The 15,468-nt window shown below is 32.2% G+C and overlaps 5 protein-coding genes across 5 annotated transcripts; 2 read left to right on the top strand and 3 right to left on the bottom strand.

Moving 5' to 3' along the window:
- Positions 1 to 1,529: 1,529 nt before the first annotated feature.
- Positions 1,530 to 4,655, bottom strand: CIN1 (Cin1p; the record flags this gene model as incomplete). Its single annotated transcript, XM_004177715.1, has 1 exon — positions 1,530 to 4,655. The coding sequence occupies one exon, from the start codon at positions 4,653 to 4,655 to the stop codon at positions 1,530 to 1,532; it is 3,126 nt and encodes a 1,041-aa protein (XP_004177763.1).
- A 1,472-nt stretch (positions 4,656 to 6,127) lies between these two features.
- TBLA0A04510 (pyruvate kinase) lies at positions 6,128 to 7,630 on the top strand (the record flags this gene model as incomplete). The annotated part of the gene is made up of 1 exon (XM_004177716.1): positions 6,128 to 7,630. One exon carries the CDS (start codon positions 6,128 to 6,130, stop codon positions 7,628 to 7,630), a length of 1,503 nt encoding a protein of 500 aa, XP_004177764.1.
- A 312-nt stretch (positions 7,631 to 7,942) lies between these two features.
- Positions 7,943 to 10,882, bottom strand: REV1 (deoxycytidyl transferase; the record flags this gene model as incomplete). Its single annotated transcript, XM_004177717.1, has 1 exon — positions 7,943 to 10,882. One exon carries the CDS (start codon positions 10,880 to 10,882, stop codon positions 7,943 to 7,945), a length of 2,940 nt encoding a protein of 979 aa, XP_004177765.1.
- Positions 10,883 to 11,534: 652 nt separating this feature from the next.
- On the bottom strand, positions 11,535 to 13,031 carry FRS2 (phenylalanine--tRNA ligase subunit alpha; the record flags this gene model as incomplete). The annotated part of the gene is made up of 1 exon (XM_004177718.1): positions 11,535 to 13,031. The coding sequence occupies one exon, from the start codon at positions 13,029 to 13,031 to the stop codon at positions 11,535 to 11,537; it is 1,497 nt and encodes a 498-aa protein (XP_004177766.1).
- Positions 13,032 to 14,434: 1,403 nt separating this feature from the next.
- Positions 14,435 to 15,328, top strand: TBLA0A04540 (uncharacterized protein; the record flags this gene model as incomplete). Its single annotated transcript, XM_004177719.1, has 1 exon — positions 14,435 to 15,328. One exon carries the CDS (start codon positions 14,435 to 14,437, stop codon positions 15,326 to 15,328), a length of 894 nt encoding a protein of 297 aa, XP_004177767.1.
- Positions 15,329 to 15,468: the final 140 nt, after the last annotated feature.

Here is a 15,468-nt window from a genome sequence, read left to right on the forward strand (position 1 = left end):
TTCATTCAATGATAACAAGTTTCGTTTCATTCCAGCCTTGGCAAATCATAAAAAACAAGAAATAATTGTTATGTCAATTTAAATTTAAATTAACATTTACAATTATCAAGAAAATCAATAAATCAAGAAATATGAAACATCTATCAATTTAAACAACAACCCATAACATTGAAGATCGAGTTATTGTCTCTGATCCGGTATAACCCCATATCCTGTGGTAACTACTGTATTTGAATATATTAGGTTGCGGCATGTCAACCCGTCTGTCATTTAAAACACACCATATTCCAACCCAACTTCAATTGATCTAGATATCATATCTAATGTTGCCCAATGTATTATAATCCTCAATACAATTACTCGAGTCTCAAATATGAATAGTTATTGTTTCCTATAACGTGTGATATTTTTCGATGATGAATGGCTTATCAACAAGTATGATCGAAAGTTACAATTGTATATTCAACTACAATATTTCATGATACGTTTACCAAGTGAAATTGTATCGTTGCATAACTGTGAAGTTTAGTGATAGTCTCAAAATAGATCACGACTCTTACCATATGTATTCACTGCAAAAATCTTTCAGGTAAAATAGAAAACAATTTCAATAAAAAAAAAAGGTGAATTTACACTACATGCATCCACGTAGCACGAGGACTATACAGCTATAGTTCCATACTACTTGTCCTAGTGACCATTGTTCCGGGATTTGTTTCCTTGAATTAATAGTCCCCACCATATTCGTCTTACTTGATTTGTCTTGCTATTAATTTATCCAGCATTAATACGTGTTTCAATTATGTCTCCATTTACAATGGCTCAATTGTGACCATACTATCATTTTTTAACTACTTGATGCAAACCCATGACAATGCGTTATACCTATGATAATAAACTTGAGTCTTATAGTAGCTATCTTACCAATTTCCCCATTTGGGAAGGTGGGGACTATTCTAGTCCAAATCTTGCTCCGGATAAAAACAGTGTTTGTTTTTCCCGGCCTTTTCTGAGCGGCAAAGAAAAGCCGTGCCGTAACATTCTCCAAGTACGTGTCCTGAATTAGCTTGGATCTTGCTGCTTTGGGTAATTTCCTCGGCTTCTATGAATGGCCCGTAGAGGATTTTTAAGTGCGAAAATGATTCCCTTTTTAAAATTTCTAATTTCTCAACCATATCCCTAATGAAGTAATACCTGGTTTAGGCAATAGATCTCGGAAAAGATGGACAAAATCGGGAACAGTGCATCCGTGCATTATAATGAGAAAATTATAGGGTTCAGTTTCTTTTTTAAATTATTTTTAGGAAAACGTGATAGTCATATGATGCATGACGTAACAAGAACATGAAGGTTGTGGTCATATGATCAATGACGTATGCATAATATAAGGCTATATATTAGATGTGTTTCCTTCAAAGTTTATTAATTGTTTTTATTTTTAACGTTTTAAAGACGGTATGAAGAAATGAAGAGATTTCTTTTCTTTTTATTTTTGTTTCTCTTTTGACGGTATTGTTACCTATATATATTTATCTAGTAATTAATATATCCCTTAGCAAATTATCATCATAAAGTAAATCTGAATCCCCCTTAGCTTCAATCAATAGATTAACCTTATCCAGTTGGTTGTACGATATTAGAATTAGTAATATACCTTCAATACAAGCTGTTTGTATAGGCTTTGACAACTTATTCTCTTTTTTTGCACCTACTTGCCAAAACCTTTGTATAATAGAATTGGGGAATGCTAAATCACCGTTAATAACGTTAGAATGTTGAGATATGGCGATAAAGGGGAATAGTTTCAAAACATGCAACCTTAAAGTATTATTATTGACAAGGTGTATATTATAAAACTTGCTATAAACACCTTGATAGTTGAAAGTTGGTATAATATGGATATTAGATTCAAATAATCTTATCCACATGTTAATACAAGTGACCGTAAATTTAATTATATCAAAGGCAACAATACCCGTAGCAGAGTTCAGGAGTTGATTATTTTTAGAATCTTGCAACACTTTTGCTGTGGGGATTATCCTAATTAAATCGTTACACAATTCCAATTTTTCAGATTCTCCCTCGATACTATCATAATATTTTAAAAAGCTATCCAATGCTGAGGTTATTTGAATATCCGTGGAATGAATAGCACCTAAGGAAAGTGCATACCCTTTCCAGAAATTTATATTCTTATTATTAAAAATTCTTCTTTGAAACAAAAGAATTTCTTCATTAAAATTTGCATCTTTACTAAATTCATGATCATAAACTTCACAAAGAAATTCAAATGTTAATATTCTTAAACTAGTTAAAGGCTCACCAATTAACCTGATGACATTATCAACCAATTGGGTTTTATTTGTAAATTTAGGACTCCAAAATATCGTTTGATGACTTTTAATTAAAGTTATAGCACTTGTCCTCACAAACCTACCGACATCACCTTGCTCTGATGTTGTATAGTCATTTAAAAACTCGATAATTACATCTAAAATTCTTGAACCAGTTGCCTCAAGTATATCTAAAATTGTAAAATTTAAAGATTCTAATAATAATGATTTATTCAAGGGGCTCATATTGGAAATGTATTTGAAAAATAATTCAGTAAAATAAAGAGGTTGGAAAAATGATAATAAATAACAAGCTAATGGACAATTGAAATGAATAAATCTTTCCATAGTTTTCCAAAATTCATCCTGCAAATCTTTATCGACAAAACCTTGCTCTTGCTTAACCAACAAGATAATATCTTTAAAGATCATTTTAAAATCTTCTAAAAATGGAGTAGCCATAGAAACGTTACGAATTATCATTAACATCAAATCAATATGCTGTTTACTTAAAACAAATGTCTCATCATTTGAAAGAGAATACTTCCAAAATTTTAATAACGCTAATTGTTTAAATATTTCATTTGAAGTATTTAATTTTTTAATAGAGTTTGTCTTTAATAAAATATTTATAGAAATCCCAATGTTTTGTTTCAATTTGCTAATCTCCAAATGTTTATGAACTTCCAATAAAAGCGACAAGGATTTCCCTGCATCAATTGGTGTCCTTATAATGCTAGTTAAATCCAATATTAATTCACAGATATGAGATAAATTTGAAGCATATTTATCCAATATTATAGAAACAGTAGTTATACTATCTTTCAGTAATCTTAAATCATGATTTTGGAAAACATTAAATTTAATTAACCATACCATAATAAATTCGAAATAACTAGGATATGATTCCATTAATAAATCATACAAGATCAGTGTATTATTTATTAATGATTTTTGAGAATCTGTTATTTTCAATTCAATAATTCTTAAAATAATTGTATCATTTAAAAAATTTCTACCATATCTACCAAGAATCTCTTGAAGGGCAGCATTGGCAGACTTTCGTATAACTAATTCTGGGTCAGAAAGAGAACATAATAACAGATTTAAAAATCCATTTTGTAAAACGTCCTTTGGTAAATCGGGACATCTACTGAATGACCAACAAATAAAATTTGAAGCATCTCTAATTTGAGTTCCTTTAATTTGATTCAATCTCCTTTGTTGGAAATGAGAAGTATGAGGAACTATATTACTGAAGATAGTAGTACATATCGATTTTTCATTTTGAACAATATATTTGGAATTTTCAGCAAGCATTAATAAAAGAGTATGTAATTTATCTAAATCGATCAAATCCCAATTCTCTAATAACAATGATTCAGATTCGGTTTGGCAAAATGATAACAATTCTGAAACCATTGAAGTATCTCGCATATCATCTATTATTATTTTAATGATCTTGGCAAATGAATGTGCTAATTGAAATCTAATATTAGTAGATGAAGATGATAAATTATACGAAAAAAAATTAATAATATCATCAAGGATATCCCAATTTTCATGAAAAACATTTAATTTAAATAATTTAGTCAATATTTTAATATCTATAATCTGTATTGAACTACTGGTCTCTTTGTTTAATATTCGATTTGTGAAATTCATGATTGTTACATTATCAAAATAGTTGAAATTATTAAGTGACTTGGTTATAATCAATTTCAATAAATTATTCAAAGTTAAACAGTTTAAACTAGTATTCTGATCACTTGTACTTTGGTTGTAATGTTTCAAATATAATGATTGATTTCTTATGAGTAATTCCGAATGAATATGTGACACTATAGGCTTCAATGTCTGAGATTTATTCATAAATTTATTCGAGATCAAAAATATTTCTTCATCATTGGATAATTTAAATGGGGACATAACAAGAATAGATAACCATGATAACAACAGATAATTTACCTCCCATACACCGTCATTGAAATTGGAATCATCATCTGTTAGAAATTGTAAAACTTTAGGCAACAGATAAATGTCTGAAGGTAGTTGTATAAATATTTTTTTCCAATTACATATCCTAGCAAACGTATAAAACAGTTTTGCAACATTTACTTGAATATCCACCGAGTCATCGAAAAATTGTTCTATTAACTTCTGGATCCACCCTTCAAGATACTTATCCAAAACGTCTGGGTCCTGCTGAAACTGATCCAGAGCAGTAAGGATTTCTGAAATATCTTTATAATGGGAACTACCAATACCCCGAGTAATGATATCTAACAATTTATCCACTGAATGTGTATAAAGTAAAGACATTAAAAAGAGCAAATATATATCGCTAAATTAAGGGATCAGTTATATACCTTTCTCGAATAAAAGGGATCAACATTGGATTGTATTTTTTTTTTCAATCACAAAACATATATAATAATATCTAAACCTTATCTCTTGGCTAATTTTCCTTTTTCAAACATTTTCAATTTCAAATCATTGAGAATTTCGCGTAAAATGAAGAATGTGAAAACAACGCGTAAAAAAATCAAATCCAAATCCATACCTTAGTAGGACAAATAAACACCCGTGCACTAAAACGTGATCACAACAACACAGCATCCATTTTGCACGTGAATGAACGGCGCTATCTATTTTAACATCCACACATCTAGCTTCTTCTATGTCCAAATTGGGAAGCTTTCCGTAGGGTTCAAAGAAGTGATGAAAAATTATTTTATAATGAAATAAAATAGAGGCCAAAGGTGATGCGATGGCTTAAATTTTCACCAGTTACTTGTTGAGGTAAGAATTAATAAAGGTTTGTGCATAACTTACAAAGCCATCATCATCATCCTCTGTTTTAATTCTATCAATACTATCAACTCAATTACAATGTCAACATTAATTTCTATTTTCTATCTCTATTTAGAGTCCTTTTGAAGTTGGGAAATATTGACCATCTTTCTCAAGGCTCTTAGATAACTTAGTGCATCTGATACCTACTCCGGTATTATCATCTATCCACGTTGGAGAGATTTCGTAAGGCCTGCTACCTCTATGGTTTTTTCGAGGTTGCCCTATTGGTGTTATGTTGGAGATTAGACATGAACTACGTAGTTTGTAGGTGCATGCCCTACTATTATCCGCGTGAAATAATTGGGTAATGATCATATTTCACCACATTGCCGAAATATTTACGTTATTAATTGTTAAAAAGTAGTAGGTGGAATGTTTGGAGCCGGCTCCCTGCTGATGCATCTTTTGGCCTTCTGTACTAGATGCTGCAGTGGAAACTAAGCTTGCTCGCTCTATTGTATTGTAGTTGTATTGTATGCACTTGCCCAGTCCGGAAAGCCTTATTCATTCATCCATTTATGAATTTTTGTAAGCATTACTAGTTGTATATACTCGTACCATAAGATACTCAACGCCTATTGGCCTGTCCTACATTTCTCATTCTATATAGCGTTTGTCCCCTACTTGCTATTCTGACCTGCATCAACATTTACAATAGGCATAAGTCTATAATTTCATCTCGAGACTGACCTACGACCCTAGTTCCATGCACCATCAAACTTAATTTTCTTTCTCAATGGGTCTATTTTGTTTTGTCTTTCTCTTTTTTTTTACATTTTTTTTTAATTGTATAAATATCTGTTGAAGAATTCGAAGAAACTTCCTTTCCATATATATAACATGTATTTTTGAAACAGATCTTTTAAATTTATTTTCCCTTGATTACTTCTTGTACTAAATTCGTCAGAGCCTAATAACTCAGCAACACATCAACAAATATGTCTAGATTACAAAGATTAACCACCTTGTCCGTTGACACTGGTAGCAACATCAGAAGATCTTCCATCATTGGTACCATTGGTCCAAAGACCAACTCTCCAGAAGCCATGGTCGCTTTGAGAAAGGCTGGTTTGAACATTGTCAGAATGAACTTCTCTCACGGTTCTTACGAATACCACCAAAGTGTTATTGACAACGCCAGAAAATCTGAAGAATTATACCCAGGTAGACCATTAGCTATTGCTTTGGATACCAAGGGTCCAGAAATCAGAACTGGTACCACCACCAACGATGTTGACTACCCAATCCCACCAAACCACGAAATGGTTTTCACCACTGATGACAAATACGCTAAGGCTTGTGATGACAAAGTTATGTACTTAGACTACAAGAACATTACCAAGGTTATCTCCAAGGGTAAGGTTATCTACGTTGATGATGGTGTTTTATCTTTCGAAGTTTTGGAAGTTGTTGATGCTCAAAACTTAAAGGTTAAGTCCTTGAACGCTGGTAAGATCTGTTCTCACAAGGGTGTTAACTTACCAGGTACCGATGTCGATTTACCAGCTTTATCCGAAAAGGACAAGGCTGATTTGAGATTCGGTGTCAAGAATGGTGTCCACATGGTCTTCGCTTCTTTCATCAGAACTGCTCAAGATGTTTTGACCATCAGAGAAGTCTTAGGTGAAGATGGTAAGGACATCAAGATTGTTGTTAAGATTGAAAACCAACAAGGTGTTAACAACTTCGATGAAATCTTAAAGGTCACTGATGCTGTTATGGTTGCCAGAGGTGATTTAGGTATTGAAATTCCAGCTCCAGAAGTTTTGGCTGTTCAAAAGAGATTGATTGCTAAGTCCAACGTTGCCGGTAAGCCAGTTGTCTGTGCCACCCAAATGTTGGAATCTATGACTTACAACCCAAGACCAACCAGAGCTGAAGTTTCCGATGTTGGTAACGCTATCTTAGATGGTGCTGACTGTGTTATGTTGTCCGGTGAAACCGCCAAGGGTAACTACCCAGTTAACGCTGTTACCACCATGGCTCAAACTGCTTTGATGGCTGAAAACGCTATTGCTTACCAAGCTAACTACGATGACATGAGAAACGTTACTCCAAAACCATTCTCTACCACTGAAACCATTGCTGCTTCTGCTGTTGCCGCTGTCTTTGAACAAAAGGCTAAGGCTATCATCGTCTTATCTACCTCTGGTAACACCCCAAGATTGATCTCCAAGTACAGACCAAACTGTCCAACCATCATGGTTACCAGAAACCCAAGAGCTGCTAGATTCTCTCACTTATACAGAGGTATCTACCCATACGTCTTCGAAGGTGCTGAAAAAGCTGACTGGACTGAAGATGTTGAAGCTAGATTAAACTTCGGTATTGAACAAGGTAAGGAAGCCGGTATGTTGAAGAAGGGTGATGTCGTTGTCACCGTTCAAGGTTTCAAGAAGGGTACTGGTCACTCTAACACTATGAGATTGATCGTTGTTTAAACAACTTAGAATTTAGTATAGATACTTATTTTATTTTAACTTTTAGGATGTTATATACATAATATACAATTTATATGAGAATAAACGAGTTTATGAATTGCGTTTTTCAAAATTTATTTTTCCAAGTTTTCCCATTGACTATGGTGAAAAGGATTAGAATAAGGAAATTGATTCACTTTTACAGCTTAGTCCATTATACCGAAAGAATATGAGATCTATGGACTACTAAACACTATTATAGTAGGTAATAATACAATATTGTTTAACAACTAAAATATATATATTAGAGATAGAACTACAGATTTATTTCTATTAATATTTAATGGGGAAATCGGTAGGCAACTTTTCATCATCCCAATTGCTATGCATGTTTAATATATGGATTAATTTTCTTATCAGCACTACTTCCCATTTTTGATTTCCATTATAATTCTTTTTATTAATTAAGGAAAAATTTCGTAGAATAGAAGATAAGCGCTGAGTCATTCGAATAACAGTATGAATGCTCCCAGTTCTTAAAAGAGACCAAATAAAATCCTCAAGAATGATTAAATCTCTGTCACTCGGCGGTATGTCATGTAGTGTAGAGTATATCCAATTTTCATAGCTGTCCATAATTTCCTCAGTACCACTAATACCTTGAAACATTATTTTAAAATTACTTTCATCATCATGGTTGACTAAACCCCCATAAGTGAATATCTTCGGATCATTTTCCGTAAGACCTCCAGTATCTTGGCTAGAAAGCTCATCAGATTCAATTTTATCCCTTATACTATCACCATTGCTTAATCCTAATAATCTCTTATTATTGTGCTCATAAATATTTTTCTCAATATTAACATTGGCCACATTATTATTAAAGCTCCCGCCATTCCCATATTCTTCGCCAGAATTCTGAGTAGTATCATAAGCAATGTCTTCCTTTGCTGTCCTTGTTGGAAAATCGGAAAGAAATGATGATTCTTCTTTGCTAGGAGAGTATCTGGTATCTATTTCTCTTAATGGTGAGTTAACGATGGAGGGTCGCTTACTTACAGAAGATTCAGTTCTATCTAGCATTTTTTGCATTTTTTTTCTTGGACTTTCTAAATCTGAATGATACTCATCTGGCGACGATTTATGTGAGATATTATTATGTTCCTCTCGAAACAATACACGCTTAACAGGCCTTTTAGGAATACCAGTTTGCAAATTTCCACCATTATCTCTGTTTGGAGTTGTAACGTTAATATCTGGTACCACATCTTTAAAAGGTGTTACTGGTGAATTGATCTTGTTTGTTTCATTAATATTTAGTATAATATTTTTCTGGAATGGTAGTCTTTTCTGTCTATATTTTGCAACATCTACTAGCTTTGTAAAATGTACAGCTATTCCTCTTACTTCGGCAGGTGGACATGACAATGATCTGAACATATTTCGGAGTTCTGTCGTAATCAAACCCTGAAGCGAAGAAGGAATACCTAATCTATTGGTACGGCTAAAAGAATCACATTGGCCCATTCCTAGGTATTTTGCTGGTTCAATGGGGGCATCCTTAGCCCTTTTCATAACCTTTAATGTTACTTGTGACGTATTCTTCTTCATTTCTTTAAGTTTTGCAATTAAATATTCAACACATCGCTCTAAATATGTATCTACTTGTTCAATTTTAGAAAATCGAATACCCCAGTTGATATCAATAGACAACGATTTTCTTTCAAAAGTACTAATAGGATCATGTATCAATTTTGCAGCTTCATCATCATCTTTTCCTCTCAACTGATTATATACTTTAGAACCCAACTTATTTCCTAATAATGCTTTCAATGATTCTATACTCGCATCATTTCTTAACTGCCACAAATTATTACAACGAGGGTAATAAGTATTCAACTTACTGACTAGCTGGCGACCTATACCAGGTAAATCATCATTTTTAAAGTTTTCCCAAAATAGAGGGGAATCCTTCATGTATTTCATACAGGTAAAATAGCCATTTGGCTTAGCAAGCTTCAGAGATAGCCTTGCTAGTATTAATGTATCAGCACAACCAACACTGACAGTGCAACCTTCAGTATCTCGAAATACAGCTTCTCTTATTCTTTCACATATTAATTCATCGTTATGATTATTCAAGGATGTTCGTATTAGAATGCATACCGCCTCATCTATTGAAATAGGTAAAATCATATTAAACATATTCAGATTTTGTAAAGTTTTATAAAATATACTGGATTTTTCCTTTATCTTGTCAAATTCATAAGGTAAACAAACCAACTTAACACCTTTTGGACATAACTTTTGAGCCTGTGAAACCCACATTCCATTTTTAATACCATATTGTCTTGCAATATAATTACAACTGGCAATATCAGAGCTTTTTGAACCATGACATACTACAATTGGTTCTTTATTAAGATCACATTTAATGGTTGTAGAACTTAGGGCCGCAACTGTTGCAAAAAAACAATCAAAATCGACATGAAAGATAGTGAGCTGCTCTCCTGTTTTAGGGATCATTACAGGGTTAAATGAATCTAAAAACTGTTGGCGTAATTCCATCTTCCATGTTGATAAGTGGTGTAATCTAGAATTAGCAAAAAAGTTCTGAATAAAATCTGGATCATTACAATTTGTGATCTGTGGCTGTTTTTTTAGTCTATTAATGTCCAAAGTAGTTTGACCAATAGTATTTGTACGAAGAAGCGAAAACTCTTGCCAAGGAAGCAACTTACCTGCCTGTACAGATGACACTAGCCATTTGGGTAAGACTACCTTATATGAAGCAAATTCTATCCTTTTTTTTAGCGATAAATTTTCAGCCACTATATGGGTAACCTTACTCTTTGCGGTAAGATAATGACTGAAATGTCCACCATGAAGAACCACCATATCATGCAGTGTAGACCTGTCTGGATTTGTATAACCGTTGACGTATATTATTAGATTATTGAATATTTGCGGCTTATCCTTACCGTATGCTTCTCTCCTAACTGAATCAGACAAGGCTTGCTTAGCTGCCTTATCTTCAAAATAAGTACGTCGACTAGAATAATCTTTCTTTTCAGTACCATTTTGAATATTTAAATTTGGATTCTCATAAACTATATCTAAGTTTTTGTTAAAATAGCTTTGATTGGTAAAACGATTACTGGCATTATAAAAAGGCTCCTCATTGTTATCATTTACATTTATTTTTTCTGATCGAAGATAGTTGGTTGTTAATGGAGACCTTTGATTACTTGATTTTGAGATATCGTCAGCCATATTGACCAATGTAAAGGAAACAGAGTAGCCATACTTTGCTATTTTTTATATTCAAAATATCTAATAAAAGATTACTAGAATCAGTAAATAAAAATTCTAAATTTTTTTCGGAGTTGCTTGAAGATCTAAAAGGTTAGAATTGAGGGTGTACTGTTATAAAATACCTAAAGCAGAATTCAAGTATAGCGGAGTCTGTTGATATTTTAAATAATGCATATTCTTCTAACTTTTGTGCTAGTTATACAATTATAAGTCTGGCAGGTTAGATGATAATACTAGTAGAACAAAATAAAGAGAAAAAAAAGTATTGTTTGAGAGCTTCTGTTGCTTATTTAGAAGACTTCGACTAAGAATAATTTAGTAACTATAACGGTTTTATTTTTTATTTCAGATTATTCATAGTACGAATTTATATAAGTGATATTATACAATATATATATATTACAGGAGAAGGAATGAAAAAATTCTGAAATAATGAGTATCGTTAATTTATCATTTTTATTAAAATAGTTCTATTATGCACTGGTAGCTTCCACCTAATCATTAATAAATAGTGGTAGCATTGAAAAAAAAAAGCATTTTCATAAGATTATTTTCAATTTACTGAGATTAAAAGAAAAAAATGTGTGGGATTAATGTTTTTTTTTGTGACTCAATCGTATAAATCTTCATCCAATCTAGCAGCTGGGTTTGTTTCAATGAAGTCCAAAGAAACTTTATGACCTAATAATTCTCTGATATTTTGCACCTTATATTTAATCATAGTTGGTCTTTCTAAGGATAAACCCCAACCTAAGACCCTCAAATCCTTTGGTAAACCCATGGATTCCAACATTTCAGGTCTGAACATACCTGAGTTACCAATTTCAACCCATTTAGCTAAACCTTCATGGTATGAGAAAATTTCCATAGATGGTTCAGTGTATGGGTTATAAGTTGGTTTGAAACGTAGACCGGTAACACCCATCTTTGCGAAGAAATCTTCCATGAATTTAATTAAATCACCCAAAGTGATATTATAATCAGCAATAACACCTTCTACTTGGTGAAATTCAGCTAAATGGGTAGCATCAACGGCTTCATTACGGAAAACACGATCGATAGAGAACAATCTAGCTGGTTTTGGATTTTTAGCTAATTTATGTAACATATTGGCAGAAATAGCAGTAGTATGAGTTCTTAGAACTAATTTTTGACATTCCACTTCTTTCCAGTTATAACGGTAACCAATAGAATCAAATTTACCATTTTCATGAACAGCTTTAATATTTTCCAAATAAACTTTATCATCTGGTAAGTCAGAGGTTAAAGGATCCTTAATATAGAAAGTATCTTGTAAATCACGAGCAGGATGCTGTTGTGGAACATACAGAGCATCAAAATTCCAGAAACCAGTTTCAACGTATTGGTTTGAAGGCATTTCTGTGAATCCCATAGAGAAGAAAATTTGTCTAAATTCTTCTCTAACCTTATTTAATGGATGTAATGCACCAGAAGCAGCAGGTAAACCTTGAGAATTGAAATTATAAGGTTTGAACTTAGCATCTTTATAAGAACCAGAAACAACCATATCAGAAGTAATATCTGTTTCTAATTTAGTCAATTCTAAAGAGAAATCAACACCTTTAGTAACAGAATAATCAGTTTGTTTTCTTGGAGTAATCAATTTTCTTTTCTTTAAATCAGCAATTACTTTAGCGTCAATATCAGAGTGTTCATTTTTAGCAATTTGTTGAAGCAAAATTTTAGTTTCATCTACTGGAGTAGAACTCTTCACTTTTTCACTCAATTCTAATTCATTTTCTTTATTCTTAACAATCCAACCGTTTTTGAAAGCACGAGCTTGACCAACTTTACCGTTAGCACCCATTTTTGACATAACATCTTTAATTTGTAATTTACCCAAATCATTTATTAAATTGTATAAGACGATTTCATGAGATCCATTATCGACGACTTCTTGACCTTCTTTACTTAAATCATAATGCATAATATCATGCTTAGTATATTCTAATTTACCATGGGCTTTCAAAGAGTTTAAAGCTGACAAAACATCTTGAGATTCGACGCTTGGGAACACTTCTAAAGTAGATTTAATTTCACCTAATTGTCCTAATTTGTTTAGGATAGTTAATTGGAAATCAGACATGTTATTTATCAAGTGGGTAGCAGGTGTAACACAGATATGTTTAATAGTCTAAAACAATATATTCTCTGATCTGTTTAAATTGTAAAATGTTCAAATACTTGTACAATTTTTAATATTCAATATATTTAACTTTTTCAATTAGTTTCGCGAAAATTTTTTTTTGCAATATTACGTCACGTGAATCATACAATAATTAGTCACACCCTACTACTGCTACTATTACTACTACTACCTCACCATCTAAAAAGATCAAGTTTGTTAACTATATAAGAATGTTATGTTCATAATTAAACACCATTCTTTTTACAAGGGGTATCATTGGTTGTAGTGCTGATGTTAATTATTAGTTCCAAAGCACTTTCCCATAAGTTTTTCGTAAATAATTTTCATTGCAAAATAGACAAATTAAACTTTTATACGTTCAAAATACCGTTCAAAAGAAAGAATAGGACGTTATATCACACCTTGTTTCATCCTCAAAATATTATTCCCGAACAATAAAAGCATTGCGAATAACTCCGGATGCTGAAACACACTTGACGGTGTTATCTATCATAAACTCGAACGACACAATACATACGGTTTAATGCTGCTGGCAAGAAAAGAGGCGATATATAAGAGAAACACCACACGCTTAGGTATTTTTTATTCTACAATTCCTAATAGTAATGATAAATTTGTTTGGCAGATATCTTACTGACACCACTAGTAGTAACGCATCCATTAAACCCTTACATATCCATCGAATACCCTTACGGAAAAAAATGTTTGTCCTCACTTAAAGGCGTCGTACCCTAACCTACTTGATAATTTAGCACTATCATTATTTGTAGGAAAGGGTGACAGAAAATTCCAATAGTAAAAATTATTAATGCTGGTTCTAGCAAAAAATTTTCAAGCATCGCCGTAAGCTTCGAATGGAAAGTACCGAGAAGAACGAAAAAAGTTAAGCTGGACTAAGAAAAACTAGACACTTGCTTGAAAAATTCAATGGGAGCAAAAATTCAATGACTGATTGAACAGTTGCTTAGTCGATGAGTCTGTCTTTTGATTAATATTTTTTTAGGTGTAATTTAGTTCCATTTGACTTATTTTACTAATTTTTTTTAGTTTCAATTTCAATTTCACTTTCACTTCTCATACTAGTATATTTTGTTTTAATATTTGATTTATTTGTTAGTAGTGGCTGAAAATATTATTCACGCTATCATATTCGCACTATAAATCAAACGTTGTTTATCAAGCTTTGTTTGAATTCTTTATCTGTTTCTGTTACATCTGTTCTATTTTACGTCGTTTCTGAGAAAAAAAGAAACTATATTCGAAAGGATCTGGTGACAAAAAAAATAACATCAACGACAAGAACACACATATCCATATAATTTATTTGCATTATTCATACAATGTCATTTATTGAAGATTATTACCGAGCTCAGACGAAAATACCGCAACGTTTAAACCATAATGTATTATTTGGCTCTGTAGATTTATTGACACAACCTGAATTTCTTGTAGAAAATAATATTCGTTATTTTATTGGTGAAAATATCCCCACCCAAGAATTAGCTACTATTGCTAATGGTCCTAATAGTCCTTTCAATACAGTGCCAGATGCCTTGATGCTAAATTTTGATAAGGATTTTAATCCTAGAAATCATGATCAAATTGACCAAACTACTTCTTTATTTGTTCAACATAATACATCATCACTTCAAAATATCATTTCATCAGTGGTAGAGGGCAATACCAGAATATCGCAAAATGGTCCAATGACACCAAATCCGGATAGAGTTAAAATTTCTGATTTATTATATGGTGATATATCACATTATTATCCATCATCTACGTTCAATGATATGTATAAAGACAAATTCATAACTTTTAATGATCTATTAACCATCATAAAACAATTCGATTACAATGGTAATGTTCTTATTTTCGGTAGAAGTAATACAGATGAACATCTATATGCTTTATTAGTCTCTAGTGTATTAAAAAGTAATCCACAATATAAAGCTTATGATGCTTTACAATTCGTTAAATCTTTACGAAATACTGATGAAGTAATGCATGACGAACGTATATATTGGTATAGCGGTCTTGTCGACTATTATAAAATAGTTCGTTCAAGAGAGATTAATTGGGGGTTGAATTTTGCAATGAATAAACAAGCATATAATGCAACTCCTTCCTCTATGAAGAAAAGGTCAGGCCTACCATCACCAACTACTTCCTTTGCATCAATTACACACGTATCAGACAATTCCGAAATCAGATCAAAAAGATCCAGGGGTTAACAAATAATATTTCCCTACCATTTCAATCACATTCATATTTTCGTACAATTCCATTCTATTTTTTTTCTATCCAACTCTAATGCCTCTGTATTCTATAACTTAATGTTTTTTATTTATATTTAAATATTTTTTTGGCTTAT

Source organism: Henningerozyma blattae, chromosome 1 (assembly GCF_000315915.1).
Source record: "Henningerozyma blattae CBS 6284 chromosome 1, complete genome".
NCBI lineage: Eukaryota > Fungi > Ascomycota > Saccharomycetes > Saccharomycetales > Saccharomycetaceae > Henningerozyma > Henningerozyma blattae.